The sequence below is a fragment of the Pseudorasbora parva genome, chromosome 19, assembly GCF_024679245.1.
Source record: "Pseudorasbora parva isolate DD20220531a chromosome 19, ASM2467924v1, whole genome shotgun sequence".
NCBI classification, from domain to species: Eukaryota; Metazoa; Chordata; class Actinopteri; order Cypriniformes; family Gobionidae; genus Pseudorasbora; species Pseudorasbora parva.
The window spans coordinates 41,769,884-41,793,858 of record NC_090190.1 but is presented as its reverse complement, the minus strand read 5'-3'; the positions used below and the strand labels follow the sequence as shown (position 1 = coordinate 41,793,858).

The window sequence follows — 23,975 nt, the reverse complement described above, 5'->3', positions numbered from 1 at the left end:
CGCCTACTGCGCTTTACACACACAACTCCGCCTACTGCGCTTTACACACACAGCTCCGCCTACTGCGCTTTACACACACAGCTCCCCCTACTGCGCTTTACACACACAGCTCCGCCTACTGCGCTTTACACACACAGCTCCGCTTACTGCGCTTTACACACACAGCTCTGCCTACTGCGCTTTACACACACAGCTCCGCTTACTGCGCTTTACACACACAGCTCCGCCTACTGCGCTTTACACACACAGCTCCGCCTACTGCGCTTTACACACACAGCTCCCCCTACTGCGCTTTACACACACAGCTCCGCCTACTGCGCTTTACACACACAGCTCCCCCTACTGCGCTTTACACACACAGCTCCCCCTACTGCGCTTTACACACACAGCTCCGCCTACTGCACTTAACACACACAGCTCCGCCTACTGCGCTTTACACAAACAGCTCCCCCTACTGCGCTTTACACACACAGCTCCGCCTACTGCGCTTTACACAAACAGCTCCCCCTACTGCGCTTTACACACACAGCTCCGCCTACTGCGCTTTACACAAACAGCTCCCCCTACTGCGCTTTACACACACAGCTCCGCCTACTGCGCTTTACACACACAGCTCCGCCTACTGCACTTTACACACACAGCTCCGCTTACTGCGCTTTACACACACAGCTCCGCCTACTGCGCTTTACACACACAGCTCCGCCTACTGCGCTTTACACACACAGCTCCGCCTACTGCGCTTTACACACACCGCTTCGCCTACTGCGCTTTACACACACAGCTCCGCCTACTGCGCTTTACACACACAGCTCCGCTTACTGCGCTTTACACACACAGCTCCGCCTACTGCGCTTTACACACACAGCTCCGCCTACTGCGCTTTACACACACAGCTCCGCCTACTGCGCTTTACACACACAGCTCCGCCTACTGCGCTTTACACAAACAGCTCCCCCTACTGCGCTTTACACACACAGCTCCGCCTACTGCGCTTTACACACACAGCTCCGCCTACTGCGCTTAACACACACAGCTCCGCCTACTGCGCTTTACACACACAGCTCCGCCTACTGCGCTTTACACACACAGCTCCGCCTACTGCGCTTTACACACACAGCTCCGCCTACTGCGCTTTACACACACAGCTCCGCCTACTGCGCTTTACACAAACAGCTCCGCCTACTGCGCTTTACACACACAGCTCCGCCTACTGCGCTTTACACACACAGCTCCGCCTACTGCGCTTTACACAAACAGCTCCCCCTACTGCGCTTTACACACACAGCTCCGCCTACTGCGCTTTACACACACAGCTCCGCCTACTGCGCTTTACACAAACAGCTCCCCCTACTGCGCTTTACACACACAGCTCCGCCTACTGCGCTTTACACACACAGCTCCGCTTACTGCGCTTTACACACACAGCTCCGCCTACTGCGCTTTACACACACAGCTCCGCCTACTGCGCTTTACACACACAGCTCCGCCTTCTGCGCTTTACACACACCGCTTCGCCTACTGCGCTTTACACACACAGCTCCGCCTACTGCGCTTTACACACACAGCTCCGCTTACTGCGCTTTACACACACAGCTCTGCCTACTGCGCTTTACACACACAGCTCCGCCTACTGCGCTTTACACAAACAGCTCCGCTTACTGCGCTTTACACACACAGCTCCGCCTACTGCGCTTTACACACACACAGCTCCGCCTACTGCGCTTTACACACACAGCTCCCCCTACTGCGCTTTACACACACAGCTCCGCCTACTGCGCTTTACACACACAGCTCCCCCTACTGCGCTTTACACACACAGCTCCGCCTACTGCGCTTTACACACACAGCTCCCCCTACTGCGCTTTACACACACAGCTCCCCCTACTGCGCTTTACACACACAGCTCCGCCTACTGCGCTTTACACACACAGCTCCCCCTACTGCGCTTTACACACACAGCTCCCCCTACTGCGCTTTACACACACAGCTCCGCCTACTGCGCTTTACACACACAGCTCCGCCTACTGCGCTTAACACACACAGCTCCCCCTACTGCGCTTTACACACACAGCTCCGCTTACTGCGCTTTACACACACAGCTCCGCCTACTGCGCTTTACACACACCGCTTCGCCTACTGCGCTTTACACACACACCTCCGCCTACTGCGCTTTACACACACAGCTCCGCCTACTGCGCTTTACACACACAGCTCCGCCTACTGCGCTTTACACACACACAGCTCCGCCTACTGCGCTTTACACACACAGCTCCGCTTACTGCGCTTTACACACACAGCTCCGCCTACTGCGCTTTACACACACCGCTTCGCCTACTGCGCTTTACACACACACCTCCGCCTACTGCGCTTTACACACACACCTCCGCCTACTGCGCTTTACACACACAGCTCCGCCTACTGCGCTTTACACACACACAGCTCCGCCTACTGCGCTTTACACACACAGCTCCCCCTACTGCGCTTTACACACACAGCTCCGCCTACTGCGCTTTACACACACAACTCTGCCTACTGCGCTTTACACACACAGCTCCGCCTACTGCGCTTTACACAAACAGCTCCCCCTACTGCGCTTTACACACACAGCTCCGCCTACTGCGCTTTACACACACAGCTCCGCCTACTGCGCTTTACACACACAACTCCGCCTACTGCGCTTTACACACACAGCTCCGCCTACTGCGCTTTACACACACAGCTCCCCCTACTGCGCTTTACACACACAGCTCCGCCTACTGCGCTTTACACACACAGCTCCGCTTACTGCGCTTTACACACACAGCTCTGCCTACTGCGCTTTACACACACAGCTCCGCTTACTGCGCTTTACACACACAGCTCCGCCTACTGCGCTTTACACACACAGCTCCGCCTACTGCGCTTTACACACACAGCTCCCCCTACTGCGCTTTACACACACAGCTCCGCCTACTGCGCTTTACACACACAGCTCCCCCTACTGCGCTTTACACACACAGCTCCCCCTACTGCGCTTTACACACACAGCTCCGCCTACTGCACTTAACACACACAGCTCCGCCTACTGCGCTTTACACAAACAGCTCCCCCTACTGCGCTTTACACACACAGCTCCGCCTACTGCGCTTTACACAAACAGCTCCCCCTTCTGCGCTTTACACACACAGCTCCGCCTACTGCGCTTTACACAAACAGCTCCCCCTACTGCGCTTTACACACACAGCTCCGCCTACTGCGCTTTACACACACAGCTCCGCCTACTGCACTTTACACACACAGCTCCGCTTACTGCGCTTTACACACACAGCTCCGCCTACTGCGCTTTACACACACAGCTCCGCCTACTGCGCTTTACACACACAGCTCCGCCTACTGCGCTTTACACACACCGCTTCGCCTACTGCGCTTTACACACACAGCTCCGCCTACTGCGCTTTACACACACAGCTCCGCTTACTGCGCTTTACACACACAGCTCCGCCTACTGCGCTTTACACACACAGCTCCGCCTACTGCGCTTTACACACACAGCTCCGCCTACTGCGCTTTACACACACAGCTCCGCCTACTGCGCTTTACACAAACAGCTCCCCCTACTGCGCTTTACACACACAGCTCCGCCTACTGCGCTTTACACACACAGCTCCGCCTACTGCGCTTAACACACACAGCTCCGCCTACTGCGCTTTACACACACAGCTCCGCCTACTGCGCTTTACACACACAGCTCCGCCTACTGCGCTTTACACACACAGCTCCGCCTACTGCGCTTTACACACACAGCTCCGCCTACTGCGCTTTACACAAACAGCTCCGCCTACTGCGCTTTACACACACAGCTCCGCCTACTGCGCTTTACACACACAGCTCCGCCTACTGCGCTTTACACAAACAGCTCCCCCTACTGCGCTTTACACACACAGCTCCGCCTACTGCGCTTTACACACACAGCTCCGCCTACTGCGCTTTACACAAACAGCTCCCCCTACTGCGCTTTACACACACAGCTCCGCCTACTGCGCTTTACACACACAGCTCCGCTTACTGCGCTTTACACACACAGCTCCGCCTACTGCGCTTTACACACACAGCTCCGCCTACTGCGCTTTACACACACAGCTCCGCCTTCTGCGCTTTACACACACCGCTTCGCCTACTGCGCTTTACACACACAGCTCCGCCTACTGCGCTTTACACACACAGCTCCGCTTACTGCGCTTTACACACACAGCTCCCCCTACTGCGCTTTACACACACAGCTCCGCCTACTGCGCTTTACACACACAGCTCCGCTTACTGCGCTTTACACACACAGCTCTGCCTACTGCGCTTTACACACACAGCTCCGCTTACTGCGCTTTACACACACAGCTCCGCCTACTGCGCTTTACACACACAGCTCCGCCTACTGCGCTTTACACACACAGCTCCCCCTACTGCGCTTTACACACACAGCTCCGCCTACTGCGCTTTACACACACAGCTCCCCCTACTGCGCTTTACACACACAGCTCCCCCTACTGCGCTTTACACACACAGCTCCGCCTACTGCACTTAACACACACAGCTCCGCCTACTGCGCTTTACACAAACAGCTCCCCCTACTGCGCTTTACACACACAGCTCCGCCTACTGCGCTTTACACAAACAGCTCCCCCTTCTGCGCTTTACACACACAGCTCCGCCTACTGCGCTTTACACAAACAGCTCCCCCTACTGCGCTTTACACACACAGCTCCGCCTACTGCGCTTTACACACACAGCTCCGCCTACTGCACTTTACACACACAGCTCCGCTTACTGCGCTTTACACACACAGCTCCGCCTACTGCGCTTTACACACACAGCTCCGCCTACTGCGCTTTACACACACAGCTCCGCCTACTGCGCTTTACACACACCGCTTCGCCTACTGCGCTTTACACACACAGCTCCGCCTACTGCGCTTTACACACACAGCTCCGCTTACTGCGCTTTACACACACAGCTCCGCCTACTGCGCTTTACACACACAGCTCCGCCTACTGCGCTTTACACACACAGCTCCGCCTACTGCGCTTTACACACACAGCTCCGCCTACTGCGCTTTACACAAACAGCTCCCCCTACTGCGCTTTACACACACAGCTCCGCCTACTGCGCTTTACACACACAGCTCCGCCTACTGCGCTTAACACACACAGCTCCGCCTACTGCGCTTTACACACACAGCTCCGCCTACTGCGCTTTACACACACAGCTCCGCCTACTGCGCTTTACACACACAGCTCCGCCTACTGCGCTTTACACACACAGCTCCGCCTACTGCGCTTTACACAAACAGCTCCGCCTACTGCGCTTTACACACACAGCTCCGCCTACTGCGCTTTACACACACAGCTCCGCCTACTGCGCTTTACACAAACAGCTCCCCCTACTGCGCTTTACACACACAGCTCCGCCTACTGCGCTTTACACACACAGCTCCGCCTACTGCGCTTTACACAAACAGCTCCCCCTACTGCGCTTTACACACACAGCTCCGCCTACTGCGCTTTACACACACAGCTCCGCTTACTGCGCTTTACACACACAGCTCCGCCTACTGCGCTTTACACACACAGCTCCGCCTACTGCGCTTTACACACACAGCTCCGCCTTCTGCGCTTTACACACACCGCTTCGCCTACTGCGCTTTACACACACAGCTCCGCCTACTGCGCTTTACACACACAGCTCCGCTTACTGCGCTTTACACACACAGCTCTGCCTACTGCGCTTTACACACACAGCTCCGCCTACTGCGCTTTACACAAACAGCTCCGCTTACTGCGCTTTACACACACAGCTCCGCCTACTGCGCTTTACACACACACAGCTCCGCCTACTGCGCTTTACACACACAGCTCCCCCTACTGCGCTTTACACACACAGCTCCGCCTACTGCGCTTTACACACACAGCTCCCCCTACTGCGCTTTACACACACAGCTCCGCCTACTGCGCTTTACACACACAGCTCCCCCTACTGCGCTTTACACACACAGCTCCCCCTACTGCGCTTTACACACACAGCTCCGCCTACTGCGCTTTACACACACAGCTCCCCCTACTGCGCTTTACACACACAGCTCCCCCTACTGCGCTTTACACACACAGCTCCGCCTACTGCGCTTTACACACACAGCTCCGCCTACTGCGCTTAACACACACAGCTCCCCCTACTGCGCTTTACACACACAGCTCCGCTTACTGCGCTTTACACACACAGCTCCGCCTACTGCGCTTTACACACACCGCTTCGCCTACTGCGCTTTACACACACACCTCCGCCTACTGCGCTTTACACACACACCTCCGCCTACTGCGCTTTACACACACAGCTCCGCCTACTGCGCTTTACACACACACAGCTCCGCCTACTGCGCTTTACACACACAGCTCCGCTTACTGCGCTTTACACACACAGCTCCGCCTACTGCGCTTTACACACACCGCTTCGCCTACTGCGCTTTACACACACACCTCCGCCTACTGCGCTTTACACACACACCTCCGCCTACTGCGCTTTACACACACAGCTCCGCCTACTGCGCTTTACACACACACAGCTCCGCCTACTGCGCTTTACACACACAGCTCCCCCTACTGCGCTTTACACACACAGCTCCGCCTACTGCGCTTTACACACACAGCTCCCCCTACTGCGCTTTACACACACAGCTCCCCCTACTGCGCTTTACACACACAGCTCCCCCTACTGCGCTTTACACACACAGCTCCGCCTACTGCGCTTTACACACACAGCTCCGCTTACTGCGCTTTACATAAAACATCTCACTGTGACTGATTCACTGCAGCAGCATCTAAAGCTCTTACACACATCTGTGTTAAATTAGGCTTGACATCATATCATAGATCCATCCATCCATCATATGACCACATCCATCCATCCATCCATCCATAATCTCACCTTTCCTTTCTTCCATCCATCCATCCATCCATCCATCCATCCATCCATCTATACTCTCACCATTTCCATCCATCTATCCATCCATCCATCCATCCATCCATCTATACTCTCACCATTTCCATCCATCCATCCATCCATCCATCCATCCATCCATCTATCCATCCATCCATCCATCCATCCATCCATCCATCCATCCATCCATCCATCGCACATTTTGTGAAATGTAGTTGACCATCAGGATATTGATGCATTCAGAAAAGTTGCAGAGTGCAGATTAATTATGATTTACTAATGCTGACGATTCTTTAACCTCATCTCTGTCCTCCAGGTGGAGGGATGCTGGCATTGTTACCGTGGAGACGAGGTGTCATGACCCGTCTAAGCCGCTGTACGGTGTGATGTTGGAGGACTACAGCAGCTCCGACTGTGTGTTAACCATCAGACACACGTCCGGCATTACCCTCCGTCTGTGCGGCTGTACGGGACACGAGTGCAATAAACGCATGCTCCTGAACAAACCCAGCGACAACTCGGAGTTAGATTTATGTGAGTGCAGACGCGTGTGTGTGTGTGTGTGTGTGTGTGTGTGTGTGTGTGTGTGTGTGTGTGTGTGTGTGTGTGTGTGTTGGAGTTAGTTATACTGTATGTGCCTGTGGTTTCCTATGCAGATATATGCTCTAATATCATCAACACTGAATAGATGTGTATTTGTGTGCATGCAGACATTTCATCTCTCTCTCTCTCTCTCGCTCTCTCTCTCTCTCTCTCTCTCTCTCTCTCTCTGTGTTTTTACAGTGAATGCATCAGAAAATAAACCGTTCAAACTCCGTCAGCTCTGTAAGTTCTGCGACATTGAGTCTACGACGTGTAACGGCACCGGCGTCTGCAACTCCTCCTGCAAAATCACGTCCATCTGTGAGGATGCAGACGAGGTGTGTGTCAGTGCCTGGTACGTAAACGTTTTTACAATTTAATACCATTACTGTCTAGACATTTGTACTTCAGAATAGAGCACTATGTGAACTCTCTGAATGACTGCATGTCGACCTCGACAGCGTTAATTAGGAAATGGCCTCACTGTGATACAGGAAATCCTGTCTGACTTCCAGATAATCCCGCAGGAAATAGTTCCAGTCAAACTCCGCCAGAACCGCCGTGACGTGACAGAAAGAGTTAACTAGTGTTCAGACTGATTATAATCCAAATCACTGAGTTCAGGTGTTCAATCTCTTCATGGCCACAGGTGTGTAAATCCAGCACTAGGCCTGCAGACGCTTCTACACACATTAGTGAAAGAATGGGTCGCTCTCAGGAGCTCAGTGAACTCAAGCGTGGGGCCGTGATAGGCTGACACCTGAGCAATAAGTCCATTCCTGACATTTCCTCACTACTAAATATTCCACGCTCAACTGTTAGTGGGATTATAACAAAGAGGAAGCGATTGGGAACAACAGCAGCTCAGCCACGAAATGATAGGCCACGTAAAATCACAGAGCTGGGTCAGCGCATGCTGAGGGTCACAGTGTGCAGAAGTCACCAACTTTCTGCAGAGTCAACAGCTCCAGACCTCCAAACTTCTGTGGCCTTCAGATGAGCTCAAGAACAGCGTAGAGAGCTTGATGGAATGGGTTTCCATGGCCGAGCAGCTCATCCAAGCCTTACATCACCAAGTGCAATGCAAAGCGTGGGATGCAGTGGAGTAAAGCAGCCGCCACTGGACTCTAGAGCAGTGAGACGTGTTCTCTGAGCGACCAATCACGCTTCAGTCTGACAATCCCATGGATGAATCTGGGTTCGGCAGTTGCCAGGAGAACGGGACTTCCCTGTCTGCATTGTGCCAAGTGTAATGTTTGGTGGAGGGGGGATTATGGTGTATGGTTGTTTTTCAGGGGTTGGGCTTCACCTCTTAGTTCCAGTGAAAGAAACTCTTAATGCTTCAGCATACCAAGACATTTTGGACAATTTCATGCTCCCAACTTTGTGGGAACAGTTTGGGGGCAGCCCCTTCCTGTCCCAACATGACTATATATTTATATAACACATTTTTTATTTTTATTTTAATTTATTAACCAATGACAAGTTGAAATGTTTTATTGATTCATATTTTGTGGAAACTGATGACTGTTGTGTTCAGGAGGAGAAGTGAAGGGAACACGACTGTCGAGACGGTGTGTCACAATCCAGCGCTGCCGTTTTATGGTCAGAATCTGAAGGACTACAACAGCAGCCGGTGTGAGATGAAGCGGGTGGAGGACGACTTCTACATCTGCTCCTGTAGTGGAGAAGAGTGTAACGACCGGCTCATCTTCACTGACGGTGAGTGCAGAGACTCTCTGTCATGTTCTCTTGCATTGAGAATGGGATGCTGGTGTTTGGGAACACAATTGTGTGAGACGCTTCTGGAGGAACACACACACACAAAAAACACACACTCAGAGCGTCAGGCAACACACACACTCAGGCAAAACACACACACTCACTCAGAGCGTCAGGCAAAACACACATACACACACGCACACACACACACTCAGAGTGTCAGGCAACACACACTCACACACTCAGGCAAAACACACACACACACACACACTCCGAGCATCAGGCAAAACACACACACACACACACACACACACACACACTCAGAGCGTCAGGCAACACACAAACACACACTCAGAGCGTCAGGCAAAACACACACACTCACTCATTCACTCGTGTGAGACACTCCTGGAGGTTATCCACTACTGGATCCAGTTATCCAATCACAGTCTCCGCTGAGAAACCTGAGGTTTTGAGGGCTTTATTCAGAAAACGTGTTTCCATTTGTAGTCTATGTGTGCATGTCTTCTTATCAGATCAAATATTAGTGTATATGTTTTTTAATAAATGTTTAGAATTTATGCGCATCTTGGCGTTTCCATCCAGTGTTTTTTAAATCCCTAAATTTGCATAAAAATAGGTAAATGGAAACACAGCTAGTCAGATGTTCACTTGCAGTGATTCTTGATCAGAATAACTGGAGCGGAAGCAAACGCTCAGATCTCCATCAGTTTCAGACGTTGTTCTCATCTGTCAGATTTGAAGTCGAGACACTTTCTTGTCCATCTAAAGACAAATTTTTGAAGTGTTTGTCAGGCGAATGCTTGTGTAATGACTGCTGTGTGTCTGCGGAGCTGCTGAAGGTTCAGACGTGTGGTTTCCTGTCTGTGTTTAAATATCAGTTGTTTTTAGAGCTGCGTGTTATCCCTGTGTGTCTGCGCACGTGTGTGTGCTTGTGTTGTGCTGCACACCACTGTGTGTTTACTCTAAAATGGGGGTTTTAAAGAAGGAAAGCATCACTCACGATTTTTTCTTTTTCAGAAATAGCTAGAATCTAGATTTAGATTTAAACAGGAAGTCACGTCGTGTGATTCTGTGAGGAAACTTTAGTTGCAGAGATATCTGTGATCAAAACGTCTGTCCGTCCAAATGTAAACATTGCAAAAAATGATGTTCCCTCTCAGTGTTTCTGTCTTGTTTTCCCGCACAAACATTTAAACATTCAGAACTCAAGACATAGGACAATGCCAAATGCCAAATATTAATCTTGTTTTTTTAATAATCTGATCAAAATGAAGAGAGTTTGTGCTTTAAAGGACAGATACAGCTGCTGGGCATGTAATGCCTGGCTCACACTACAGGAGTTTTAGGCCTATTTATTCCCGATTTTCCCCTCCCGAGACTCGGGGTGCGTCTCAATCAGCTCCCTAGTTCACTACTCAGGGCACTGATCAGGGAGTCAGCCAATTGACTTATGTCCTGATCAGTGCCCTGACTACTGAACTAGGGAGCTGATTGAGACGCAGGGTCGGATAACATTTTTTTTCCAAGACTCGATCGGTTTTGATGTTCGGCGCAGATTATCTGGTAATGTGAGGCGTTCACAGATCAAACCTTGCACCTCCCGACCTGCTCTCACGCAAATCGGGCTCGCCCCGATCATATAAAACATGTTTGATATTTATCGGGATGAGCAAGATTGTAATAACGTCAGTACTGTCACAATAGCCAATAGGAAACAAGTCTACAATGAGACAGACATTACGAAAAGGCGACCGCGAGTTGACTTGCCGTAGTTTGCTGTAACGTTAGCTCTGAGAGGGAGAGATCGCTTTTGAACTAAGCAGCGGTAAACATTATAATGGTAAACATTCTAGCACACTAGTGTGACCTAGCGTTCGTCCTGGGTTCGCCTCAAATACTCAGAAATAAGAAAACAATAAATGACAGTCGTCTGAACGTTCCTTCACTTTATTCTCGGTCACACGCGTAATAACCAGCCTGAACAACCCGCTACACTCCAGTACAAAAAGTGCGCATGCTCTACATCTATACGGCAAGCCCCGAGGGGAAAAATACATTGCAAACACACACACACACAACGAGCGCCAGAACGGCAGGATCAAATAAGGTCAATAAAATGACCTCCATTTCTCGCTGAAGAACTGACAATCCATGTTGAGCCCGTCTCCCCAACCATTGTCTAATCCACACTGGTTTATTCTTACGCTTTTGGGTTTTTTCCACAACAAATGATCATTATTGATACAGCAAGTGTCATATTACAGTAGGATGATCCATTTTGTTGTCCTACTTATGATCTGCTGCGTCGATCACGTGACGCTCTTCCTCTGGCACGATAATCTTAATAATATTTTGTAGTGTGTGATGCTCCTCGATTTTCATATCTTGTAGTGTGAGCATGTTTAAGATTTGAGGGAAGAAAATCTGCAAAGATTCTCCTGAAGTGTGTGCTGCAACCAGACTTTACAATCTGATAGGATTTTAAAACTCCTGTAGTGTGAGCCAGGCATTACCGACTGTGTTTAAGTGTCTGACAGTTTAAGCACAATGGCCCTCATTTATCAAAAGTGCGTACACCAAATTTCCAGCGTACACCCAAACCCACGGTGACTTTGAGATTTATCAATATGGACGTTGGCGTACGGCACGCTCAAATCCTACGCCAGCTCAGGAGGCGGTGTATACACACACACACACACACACACACACACACACACACACACACACACACACACACACACACACACACACACACACACACACACACACACACACACACACACACACACACACACACACACACACACACTAACACACACACACACGCTCCAATCCTACGCCAGCTCAGGAGGTGGTGTACGCACGTTTGAGTTAGTGGGAAATTCGCAGAAAAACAATTCCTAACACCACAAAACGCACTGACAAAGATATGCTATATGACCCACTGTAAAAAACCACAACAACAACATTCAGTGTTTATTTTTGTCCAACATGAACGTTAATGTTTCATTTGTGTGACTTTACCAAAGCGTTTGATTTGTAGGCATATGTATTCCTCCAGTCGCGAGCCTGTGCGCTTTATCTGACGGTTCATGCCCGCCTGGCCCGGCAGCTGCGCACGGACTGGGACTACAATAATTCAGACTGACAAAATAATAAAAATGACCACCTTCTTTTAAATAATAATAAAATCAATAAAAACGACACTCTTCTTCTGAATAACAAGCGTCATTAAGAATAATAATCATAATAATAAGAAGAAGAATCTTACAAAATGTTATGTAATTATTAATGTGAATGAATGGTACTCCACATCACATCATCATCACTATCGTACACCCCAATACATGTGCCGCGATACGAAATTAAATGCTAAAAATTAAATTAAAAAAAAATTAAATGAAATTAAATTAAATTTTTTCAAAACGTGCTGTAAAATAATGCATTGTGATGGTAATTTATCATCCAAACAGCTTTAAACTGCTGGAGTGCGCTTCTCAACCTCCACACTATTAACAGTACTCGTAATTTGGGTCCATATTTTGTTTTTGTAGGTGCCTTTAATCCCACTCTTTAAACTCCCAAATAAAACAATTTCGTTTTTTTTCCCACTTCCCTGGTGATGGTCTCGATGGGCGCGTCTCAATCATCTCACTAGTTCAGTAGTCAGGGCACTGATCAGGGAGTCAGCCCGTTGACTTATGTCCTAATCAGTGCCCTGACTAGTGGACTAGTGAGATGATTGAGCGCGCCCGATCTCCACGTCGGAGAAGTTTCGCTTCTTTGCCGTCTTCTGTTTGTCCATGGCGTAAAATGAGGGCGTGCGGGAGGCGGAGACTTGAATATATAGGGGCGTGTTATTCTAATGACAATCGTTTTCAGCCGCAGCATTTATCAAGGGCAAGTATTGCGTACACCTGGATTGCAGAGGTGCGCACAGCTTCATAAATCAGGCGGAGAGAGGAGTGTAAGCATAATCTTACGCCAACATATACACCCGTTTCTACGCAAGATTGATAAATGAGGGCCAATAAGACATGAAATAGAACTGAGTTCAGTACTCACGAGACGCTCCGTCTGACACACGGCTTTCTGTGTGCGTGCTTCAAGTGTGTGTGTGTGTGCTCAGAAAACCATATATCAGAAGTTTAGAGGGATGTGGCTTTAAAACACATCAGATCATAAACTCTCATGATGATGAAGAACTGCAGTGTCACGTGAGTGTGATAGAGATGATCATCAAAACCAAACAGATGTTTTAGTTTAGCACCTGAGCTGTACAGGCTCCGCCCTCTTCTGGACAAGGGGGTGGAGCACCAGCTCATTTGCATTTAAAGATACAGGCACATTATTTAAAACATGGTATAATAAATGATCTGTGGGGTATTTTAAGCTGAAACTTCACACACACATTCTGGGCACGCCTGAGACTTTTTCCATCTTGTAAAAAGAGCATAATATGTTTCTCTAGTGAATAAAATTAAAGGCAGAAGTAATAATTCTCCTCTTGTCTTCAGATGCAGGTCCGGTTTCTACAGGAGGCAATCAGAAGAATCTCCTGTCCCTGCTGCTGGTCATTCTGGTTCCTTCAGTGGTCATGGGCGGCGTCATGCTCGTCTCGCTCTTCTACTTCTATTATGTGTGTCGGCAGGAGAAACTCAAAGCGCCCGCAACCAAAGGCATGGACAGCGAGACCTGCGCCATCATCATGAGCGGCGACGACCGATCCGACAGCAGCTCCGCCAACGCCAACAGCCTGAACCACAACATGGAGCTTCTGCCCATCCAGCTGGATGCCATCGTCGGGAAGGGCCGCTTCGCTGAGGTCTTCAGAGCCAAACTCAAGCACGCCAGCGAATCCTTCCAGACGGTGGCGGTGAAGATTTTCCCGTACGAGGAATACGCCTCGTGGAAATCCGAGTGGGAGATTTTCTCGGACGCAGAGCTCCGGCACGAGAACGTCCTGCAGTTTCTGACCGCAGAGGACCGGAAAGCAGCGCGACAATACTGGCTGATAACGGCCTATCACGAGCGAGGAAACCTGCAGGAGTTTCTGTCACAGCACGTGATTAGCTGGGACGAGCTGTGCCGATTGGGCGGGTCGCTGGCAAGGGGCGTGGCTCACCTGCACGCCGACCAGACCCAGTGCGGACGAGCCAAAGTGGCCATTGTGCACCGAGACCTAAAGAGCACAAACGTCCTGGTGAAATCCGACCTCACCTGCTGCCTGTGCGACTTCGGCCTCAGCCTGAGACTCGATAGCTCCACGTCTCCTGAAGAACTGGCCAACAGTGGACAGGTGAGAGGGTTTCCATATCGCTAATCAATCATTACTAGCACCCGTCTCAGGCAGCACTTTAAGTATATACAGTGAGGCAAAAAAAGTATTTAGTCAGCCACCAAGTTCAAGTTCTCTCTGTGCAAGTTCTCCCACTTAAAAAGATGAGAGGCCTGTAATTTTCATCATAGGTACACTTCAACTATGAGAGACAGAATGAGAAAAAAATCCAGAAAATCACATTTTCTGATTATAAAAAATAAGTATTTGGTCACCTACAAAAAAAGCACGATTTCTGGCTCTCACGGACCTGTAACTTCTTCTTTAAGAGGCTCCTCTGTCCTCCACTTGGGTATATGTGCCAAAGGCAACTCAAACAGCAGTCCCAATACAAACTCAAGAGCTCTCCTTAAATATCAGATCAAAGAGGAACATCCAGCAGAATACAGAGCAAAAAATGGAACAACACATACAATCAGGCAGGACCATCTCAAACCCCCGAATCCTTGAGAATGACAACGCTTAGGCAAACATCAGAACTGAACTGAACCAGAACAATACGATATGAGACCTTAAATAGAGTTGGGAATGAAGAGTAATTCTACACATGTGAGAGTTACAACCGGTTAACAGAAAAAGAGTAATCTGGAAATGAAATGACGCCATCAAGTGGTGAAATCAAGGACCTTCAGGCAAAACATTATAATTAAAACAAGTGAGTAAATAAAAAAATAAAAAAATGTTTAAAAAAAATAATATATATATATATATAACATTTTATTAGAGTAATATATAATTTGTATATATTTTTAATATTTTAAATTATTTTAAATACACAATTTGAAAAAATGTAAATGATTCAAAATTTTAAAAAATTATACTTCGATCAGGCATTGGATTATGACCACCATGGGCACCCTGACTGGTCAGTGGCTGTGCCGCCCCATACGCAACTGAGCTGCTCTGTGTATTCTGACAGCTTTCTATCAGAACCAGCATTAACTTCTGGAGCAGTTTGAGCTCCAGTAGCTCTTCTGTTTGATCGGACCCCACGGGCCAGCCTTCGCTCCCCACGTGCATCAATGAGCCTTGGCCGCCCATGACCCTGTGGCCGGTTCTCCACTGGTCCTTCCTTGGAGCACTTTTGATAGATACTGACCACTGCAGACCGGGAACAGCCCACAAGAGCTGCAGTTCTGGAGATGCTCTGACCCAGTCGTCTAGCCGTCACAATCTGGCCAAACTCGCTCAAATCCTTACGCTTGCCCATTTCTCCTGCTTCTAACACATCAACTTGGAGGACAAAATGTTCACTTGCTGCCTAATATATCCCACCCACTAACAGGAGCCGTGATGAAGAGATCAGTGTTAGTCACTTCACCTGTCATAATGTTATGCCTGATATATGTAGAGAATATATTAGGTAAAATAGTAAAATAGTTAAAAATGGACAATTATTATTATATAATTATAAATGATTTGAAGTAAAATATGACTTAAAATTATATATATATATAATTCTAAAACAATATATAATAGATATTTTAAGTATACTTTTTTAGTGTTTTTAAGTGTATAAACATAGTTACAAATTTATATTATTCATATTTATAACAATAAATGAGTTATTATACAATAACTGTTAAATGTCTGGTTAGTTTTCAGAGAGAATTATTGATGTTGACGTTGTCAGTGCAGGTAATGAAATATGGATAAAGCCCATGATATATTTAAACCACATGCTCAAAAGTTATGCTGATGATGTCAAAAAGATCAAAGCATTATATTTAAAGGGGAAATGACACGGTGCAACACTGAACTGAAAGTGCAGGAGGAAGACAAATCATCTTTTTCTTACATTTCAAAGAAAAAAATGAAAGAGAAAGTATTTCATTACAAACAATAATTGTTTTGTTTTATTACTTCTGTAATACTTTACAATAAGGGTTATTAATTAACTACCTTAGTTAACATAAACTAATAATGAACTGCAGTTATAAAGTATTTATTTATCTTTGTTAACGTTAATTTCAACATTTACTAATGCATTATTAAAATCTTGTTAACATTAGTTAATGCACCGTACACTAACATGAACAAACCGTGAACAGCTGGATTTTAATTAACTGATGTTAACAAAGATGAACTAATAAACAGAGGTGTTGTTGTTGACTTGTATTGTCCCCATGGTGAAAATGTTGTTTGCAATTGATTCCACATGCATAATCACAACACAAACAAACATCATGCACAGAAAACAGTAAACAATAAGACTGTATATTAATAAATAATAATAATAATTCATCACTGAGACCCTCTGACACTACAAAAACACTCATATTTTTCATTTTTAAAATATAACTGCGTGTGGCATGACAGATTTTTCCCCCCTATTTAAAAAAAAAACACTGGTGTTTTAAATCTGCGACCTGATGGTAGTCTCTCAAACTCATTAAACAGAGGATGCCTGTTATCTCTAATATAATTGTCATGGCTTTGGTTAGACGTCTTGTTTGATATATTTGTTCTAAGCCTGACAGGAATGCCCCTTAGCTTACTTGCAGTACTTACAACTTTCCTACGTGACCTCTTTAGCTCAACTGAGTTTTTTCTCTCTTTTGATCTTGTTTATGGTTAGTTCATCATGTTAACTAATGCAACCGTATTGTACTGTGTTACCATTAATTCTTTATAACCAAATAAAATATAATAGTGGGGCTGATATTCTGCTGGTAAAATTGAAAATAAAAGTCTGTAGTGTTTTAAATTAAAATGGATTTAGCGTTACAGATTAAACAGAGTTAAATCTGTGACAGAGGTTCAGTAAAACCACAATATGAGCGGCTCTGTTTCTGCTGATGATCCGAAGGGTTTTCCTCAAGCTGGTGTGTGTTTCTCAGGTGGGAACGGCGCGATATATGGCTCCGGAAGTGCTGGAGTCCCGGATGGACCTGGAGAACATCGAGTCCTTCAAACAGGCGGATGTTTACTCCATGGCTCTGGTCCTGTGGGAGATCACGTCCAGATGCAGCGCCACCGGAGGTAATAATGCACATATACATAATGCAATTATATAAAAAACTAAAAGTAAGTTTGTGTGTGATTTGCTGGTTAAAATCCTGGTGAAGCACTTCCAACAATGCCTTTCTCTAGCCCCGCCCCCTCTGTTTTGGCACATTTTGAAGTGTAATACTCTTGACTGATGTCTGTCTGCAGATGTGCAGGAATATAAGCCTCCGTTCGGGAAGCTGAAGGAGCATCCATGTGTGGAGAGCATGAAGGATGACGTCATCAGGGATCGGCAGAGACCGGAGATACCGGCCAGCTGGAGCAACCACACGGTAACTAGCGGAGTCAGAATTACGAGATGTAATATGTGGGAGAAAATGCCTTGTTGATGCTCGAGGTCAGAGGAGAATGGGCCGACTGATTCAAGCTGATAGAAGAGCAACTTTGACTGAAATAACCACTCGTTACAACCGAGGTATGCAGCAAAGCATTTGTGAAGCCACAACACACACAACCTTGAGGCGGATGGGCTACGACAGCAGAAGACCCCACCAGGTACCACTCATCTCCACTACAAATAGGAAAAAGAGGCGACAATTTGCACAAGCTCACCAAAATTGGAAAGTTGAAGACTGGAAAAATGTTGCCTGGTCTGATGAGTCTCGATTTCTGTTGAGACGTTCAGATGGTAGAGTCAGAATTTGGCGTAAACAGAATGAGAACATGGATCCATCATGCCTTGTTCCCACTGTGCAGGCTGGTGGTGGTGGTGTGATGGTGTGGGGGATGTTTTCTTGGCACACTTTAGGCCCCTTAGTGCCAATTGGGCATCGTTTAAATGCCACGGCCTACCTGAGCATTGTTTCTGACCATGTCCATCCCTTTATGACCACCATGTGCCCATCCTCTGATGGCTACTTCCAGCAGGATAATGCACCATGTCACAAAGCTTGAATCATTTCAAATTGGTTTCTTGAACATGACAATGAGTTGACTGTACTAAAATGGCCGCCACAGTCCCCAGATCTCAACCCAATAGAGCATCTTTGGGATGTGGTGGAACGGGAGCTTCGTGCCCTGGATGTGCCTCCCACAAATCTCCATCAACTGCAAGATGCTCTCCTATCAATATGGGCCAACATTTCTAAAGAATGCTTGTGATATAAAGTCGGAACTGAGAGATATATTAAGTCATAATTGTGAGATATAAAGTTGCAGTGATCTTTTCAAATGTCCGTCCTTCGGATGAGACGTTAAACCGAGGTCCTGACTCTCTGTGGTCGTTAAAAATCCCAGGATGTCCTTCGGAAAAAGAGTAGGGGTGTAACCCCGGCATCCTGGCCAAATTAGCCCATTGGCCCCTCTGTCCATCATGGCCTCCTAATAATCCCTCTCTCCTGATTGGCTTCATCACTCGGTCTCCTCTCCACCAATCAGCTGGTGTGGTGAGCGTTCTGGCACAATATGGCTGCCGTCGCATCATCCAAGTGGTGCTGCACATTGGTGGTGGTTGAGGAGATTCCGTTTTTAAGTGCCTTGAAAAGCGCTATATAAATCGAACAAATTATTATTATTATTTATTCTTTGGCGGCAACAAGCTTTCATACAAATGACCTTAAATGTGCTCAAACTAAACTTTCCGAGGACCTGCTGATCTCTGTCATCCTCTGGTGTGTTTCAGGGCGTTCATCTGCTGAGCTCCACCATCGAGGAGTGCTGGGATCACGACCCCGAGGCCCGTCTGACGGCCCAGTGTGTGGTGGAGCGCATCAGTGACATCAGCAGCGCCGTGATCCCGCCCCTCAGCGCCGACATCATCAAAAGCACCGGCGGGAGCGACGAGAAGTAGAGCCGACCGCAGTCATCAGATTACGGCCATTTCAGACACGCGTGCACTTTATAAAAGCACATATAAAGTATAAAGTGCACTTTACAGCAAGAGCGGGACCTGACAAATACACAAACGCCAGGACCGGACAGCTGGTTTGATTCAGCCAAACTGCTAACTATCATGTTCTTTCTCAGGTTTTCCAGTCCTTAAATCAACATACATTTACTGGAGATGCTAAATGACTGAAGATGTTAAAGGGTTAGATCACTCAAAACTGAAATGTCTGTCATTAACTCCTCTCCCTAATGTCGTTCCACACCCGTAAGACCTCCGTTCATCTTCACACACAGTTTAAGATATTTAATATTTAGTCCGAGAGCGTATGCAAGTGTATGCACACTATACTGTCCATGTCCAGAAAGGGAATAAAAACGATCAATAAAAATTCGGATCACGTGTCAAACTGCTGAAATTACGTGACATTGGGCATCCGAATCATTGATCGATTCACTGATTCATGGCCGTTTGAATCTGTACTTGAGGTTTGAAAACAAACCCGGAAGAGAATAAAGTCGTAGTTTTTGTTATTTTTGGACCCAAATTTATTTTGGATGCTTCAAGAGACTCTAATTAACCCACTGATGTCTCATATGTACTACTGTGATGAGGTTTTTATTCCCTTTCTGGACATGGACAGTATAGTGTGCATACACTTGCATACGCTCTCGGACTAAATATAAAATATCTTAAACTGTGTGTGAAGATGAACGGAGGTCTTACGGGTGTGGAGCGACATTAGGGGGAGGAGTTAATGACAGACATTTCATTTTTGGGTGAACTAACCCTTTAAGTCTGGTTAAAGCTCCACTGTGTGATATTTCCCCCATCTAGCGGTGTAAAGGTATATGACCATCCAGTGAATATTAGTTTCTGTTCCTCTCAATTCTGATTTCGTTTTAACTCCTACGGTGGCTGATTTAGTCCAAGATTAACATGGCAATCCCCCTCTTCACATTCGACACGGTGCCATCGAGTGTTAAAACGCGAAAGGCGAAGCTTGAATTTACGGGTATGTCCCTCTTTGGCTACTGTACTTTCAAGATGGAGGAGCAACATGGCGACCGGCATTCGAACCCCTCACCCGTATGTGTTTTCAATGGCATATTATAAACTTACCAGAATACTTTATTACTTGAAAGAAGTAAATATACATTAATGAGCACATATATTTTTGAAAGATCTAAGTGTTTTTAGCTAAGAATAAACAAAAAAAGTTACACAGTGTAGCTTTAACTAAAAATGGATCAAGAATCAATCAACTTTATTCATATAGCGCTTTTACAATGACGATTGTTTTAAAGCAGCTTCACGGTGTTAAACAGGACAATATTGTAACAGAATTAGATTTGGCTGTACAGTCGTTCTGGAGAAAACAGTGATGTTATCAGCTTATTATAGAGCGACAATGTTGGCAGATCAGTATTGTAGTTTATAAAATTAAAAAAGACCTAATTAATTATCTTTATTTGTATATTAGTTGAATAACTTAGATGATAATTTTAGTGAAGAACAAAGATCTGCCAATGTAGTCAGAAAAATAAACCTAATACAAAGGGAAAATGAGAATCTTTATGCTTAAAACAAGAACAAATATATCAGCCAAACTCCCTCATTTTTACAAAACAAGTATTAATATCTCGAGTCGTTTTGCGTCTTCAGTGGATGTATCTTGATTTAAGAGTGTTTCGATACTTTTACAGGAAAACAAGACTTAAATACTGTCTTTTGACCTAATATTCAGTATGAAGAGCATGTGTATGGTGTCCGTATCATTATCATTAAGCTATCGTTACGATTCAGAGAAAATCTGCTTCTCTGACGTGAAGCGGTCAAACAGAGGAAGTGAGGTCATATCTGGACGTGAGCAATATTCAAACGCAAAGGATTCTGGGACATGTGAACTCTGCAAGACAATGAGACCTTCTGTGAACTACAGTATTATAAAGCCTCAAGAACACATTTCATACAGTTATTAGGATCATAATCCAGCTGAGTGTTTATTAAAGTGTATATATATATGAAATAGCCAAAGAGAACTGTGAGCCAAAGATGAAATATGAATTCTGCTGTATTGAGACTCTCAGGTGAAGCTGTTTATTAATGTGAAATATAATCTGAAGACTTTCACACACACACACGTGCCTTAAAGAGCAAAGACTGATCCACATCTTCTTTAGATGAATGCTTATTATCAGTAATATTTGCTCATGAGGATCTAATTCTTCAGCTTATGAAATATCAACAACATCCAGTTTATAAAAGCAACATTTATTAAAGACAAAAGCACTTTTTGTTATGCATATATAATCATTGTGTAAATGTGTCATTGTGTAAAGTCATTAAATCATTGATGTTTTTTGTGATGATTATTGTTTGTGTTTATGAAGTGCACACACACTTTGGCTGAATACAAATAATAGGCCTACAATTAAATACAAACAGATTGATTTACTCGATTTACTTTTTAATTAGTGTCTGTTTATCAGTGCAGTTTATTCGGCAACACTTTACAACACGGTCTAATTATTAACTAACATGAAAAATGAGCAATACATTTCTTACAATATTTATAATATGTTGAGATTAAGTAAGGGCTAATGTCCACCCAGCCGGTTGTTATCGCAGAATAAACCCCGCCAGAGTGATCAGGACCCCGAGGCGAAGCGGAGCGTCACTCTGAAGGGGTTTATTCTGCGATAACAACCGGCTGGGTGGACATTATCCCGCTTATTACACGGCTACTAGTCTCAAATAAATAATTATTAGACACAAAATATTGTCTTGATATTAAATATTTTATTAGCTCTTACACAAAGCTTCCGCGAAGAAAAACAGTTCCAACCTGCTTTAAGCCTTTATCTATTGCTGCTAAATGTTGAAGATGAATGCTGAAAGGGTTAGTTCACCCAAAAATGAAACCAAGCCTATGATTTACTCACCCTCAGGTCATTATAGGTGTTTATGACATTCTTCTGTCAGACAAATACAATCAGAGTTATATTTAAAAAGTCCAGGCTAACGTTAATCCCAGCAGTAGTTGGAGCTGTTTTTGAAGTCCATTAAAAATGCAGCTGTCCGTCAAATAACGTGCTCCACACGACTCCGATGGGTTAATAGAGCCTTCTGAGTCCAATCGATGCGTTTGTGTAAGAAAAATATCCATATTTAAAACTTTATAAAGGAAACCCGCCTTGAAGTCTTCCATTGTAACCCACGGCTGTTTAAGCCACAAGATGGCGCCAGCGTTAAGCACAGAAGTAGAACCGGTCAAGATAACTCGCAGTACCCGGATGAGCGGTGTGTGTTATCTGGAAATAACAGACCGCTGGAATGCGCGATTGACCAATCAGAATCAAGTATTTCACAGAGCCGTGTAATAAGATTACTTATTATAGAGACATCTGATGGATACAATTTAATCAGTATGTCGAAAAATAGAAGTAAAATGCACTGCGATAACTTTCATATCTATTTACAGTGTCAATTTAATTAATTAGTAGTAAATATATCAGCTTACTCATAAGATGCTATTCTTTTTGTGTGTATTCTTGGTCATATTAAAGTTCTACCATAGCGCACAATAAATCTCACTTAGGCTATATCACAAAATCTCCTCTCACAAAACCCACGATGTGAAGATGGATTAACTTCACTTTTAAACTGTGGGAATGAGGTTCATTGAGATGTGTGACTGTGTGGTTTGTTCCCGCAGACTCGGAGTCTGCATCCACAGTCCCGCACTCAGAGTCCCGCATTCTCAGACCCCTCGTTTTTAAGAAACAGCGTCTCCTGCTGTTCTGAAGACCGTACAACACCCTTATCCAAATAAGATGGATTATTACGGTGTCGTTTCATTTAAAGTTTTCCAAATAAATCTAAACAAATGAACGATTTTGCAAACATCTTTGCATTCCCTAAAAATGCCATTGTTTTCTCTGACCAACAAAGTACCCAGTAGTTTTTATTTTTTTAAATAAAAGAAAATTACTGATGGAAGATATACAATTACAGAATGAACTATCCTTTGAAAAATGTTGTGATATTGCTACAATGTTTTTTTAATTCCAATGTTTCTTTTAGGTCAACCTATGCTAATGGTCTAATTAACATATTATACATTGCTAGCATTATAAAACCTGTTGATATCTGGAATCCAAAGCAAAACTCAAACAAGAATAGACAAAACACCAATAATAAACAAATCTGTACAATTCAAAAATTGTATTACTAACTGTAAACGGTATTATTTACAGTAGTTATTATTTTACCTTATGCAATTGAAGATGCAAAGCAAAGTCACTAACACAATTCTTTCTTCCTTTTTTCTTTGCTTTGTCCTGTTTACCGCAAGATGATGTTATGTGATAGTTAAAGTACAGACTCGTTTATTATTGGTGTTTTGTCTATTCTTGTGTGAGTAATGCTTTGCATTCCAGATATAAAATCATATGGTTTTGTAATGTTAGCATTGCGTTTTATATGTTAATTAGACCATTAGCATGTGAACCT

General features: G+C 45.6%; 1 protein-coding gene across 2 annotated transcripts in view; it reads left to right on the top strand.

Moving 5' to 3' along the window:
* The window catches only part of tgfbr2a (transforming growth factor beta receptor 2a), a 51,681-nt gene extending 31,970 nt beyond the window's left edge, over nt 1–19,711 (top strand). For both annotated transcript variants that reach the window (XM_067424936.1, XM_067424935.1), the window contains exons 3-9: nt 7,280–7,497; nt 7,747–7,900; nt 9,086–9,267; nt 13,806–14,587; nt 17,467–17,608; nt 17,783–17,907; nt 19,257–19,711. In XM_067424936.1, coding sequence (XP_067281037.1) covers nt 7,280–7,497; nt 7,747–7,900; nt 9,086–9,267; nt 13,806–14,587; nt 17,467–17,608; nt 17,783–17,907; nt 19,257–19,424 — 1,771 coding nt within the window. In that variant the 3' untranslated portion in view covers nt 19,425–19,711. The remainder of the gene's footprint in view (nt 1–7,279; nt 7,498–7,746; nt 7,901–9,085; nt 9,268–13,805; nt 14,588–17,466; nt 17,609–17,782; nt 17,908–19,256) is intronic.
* Nucleotides 19,712–23,975: the final 4,264 nt, after the last annotated feature.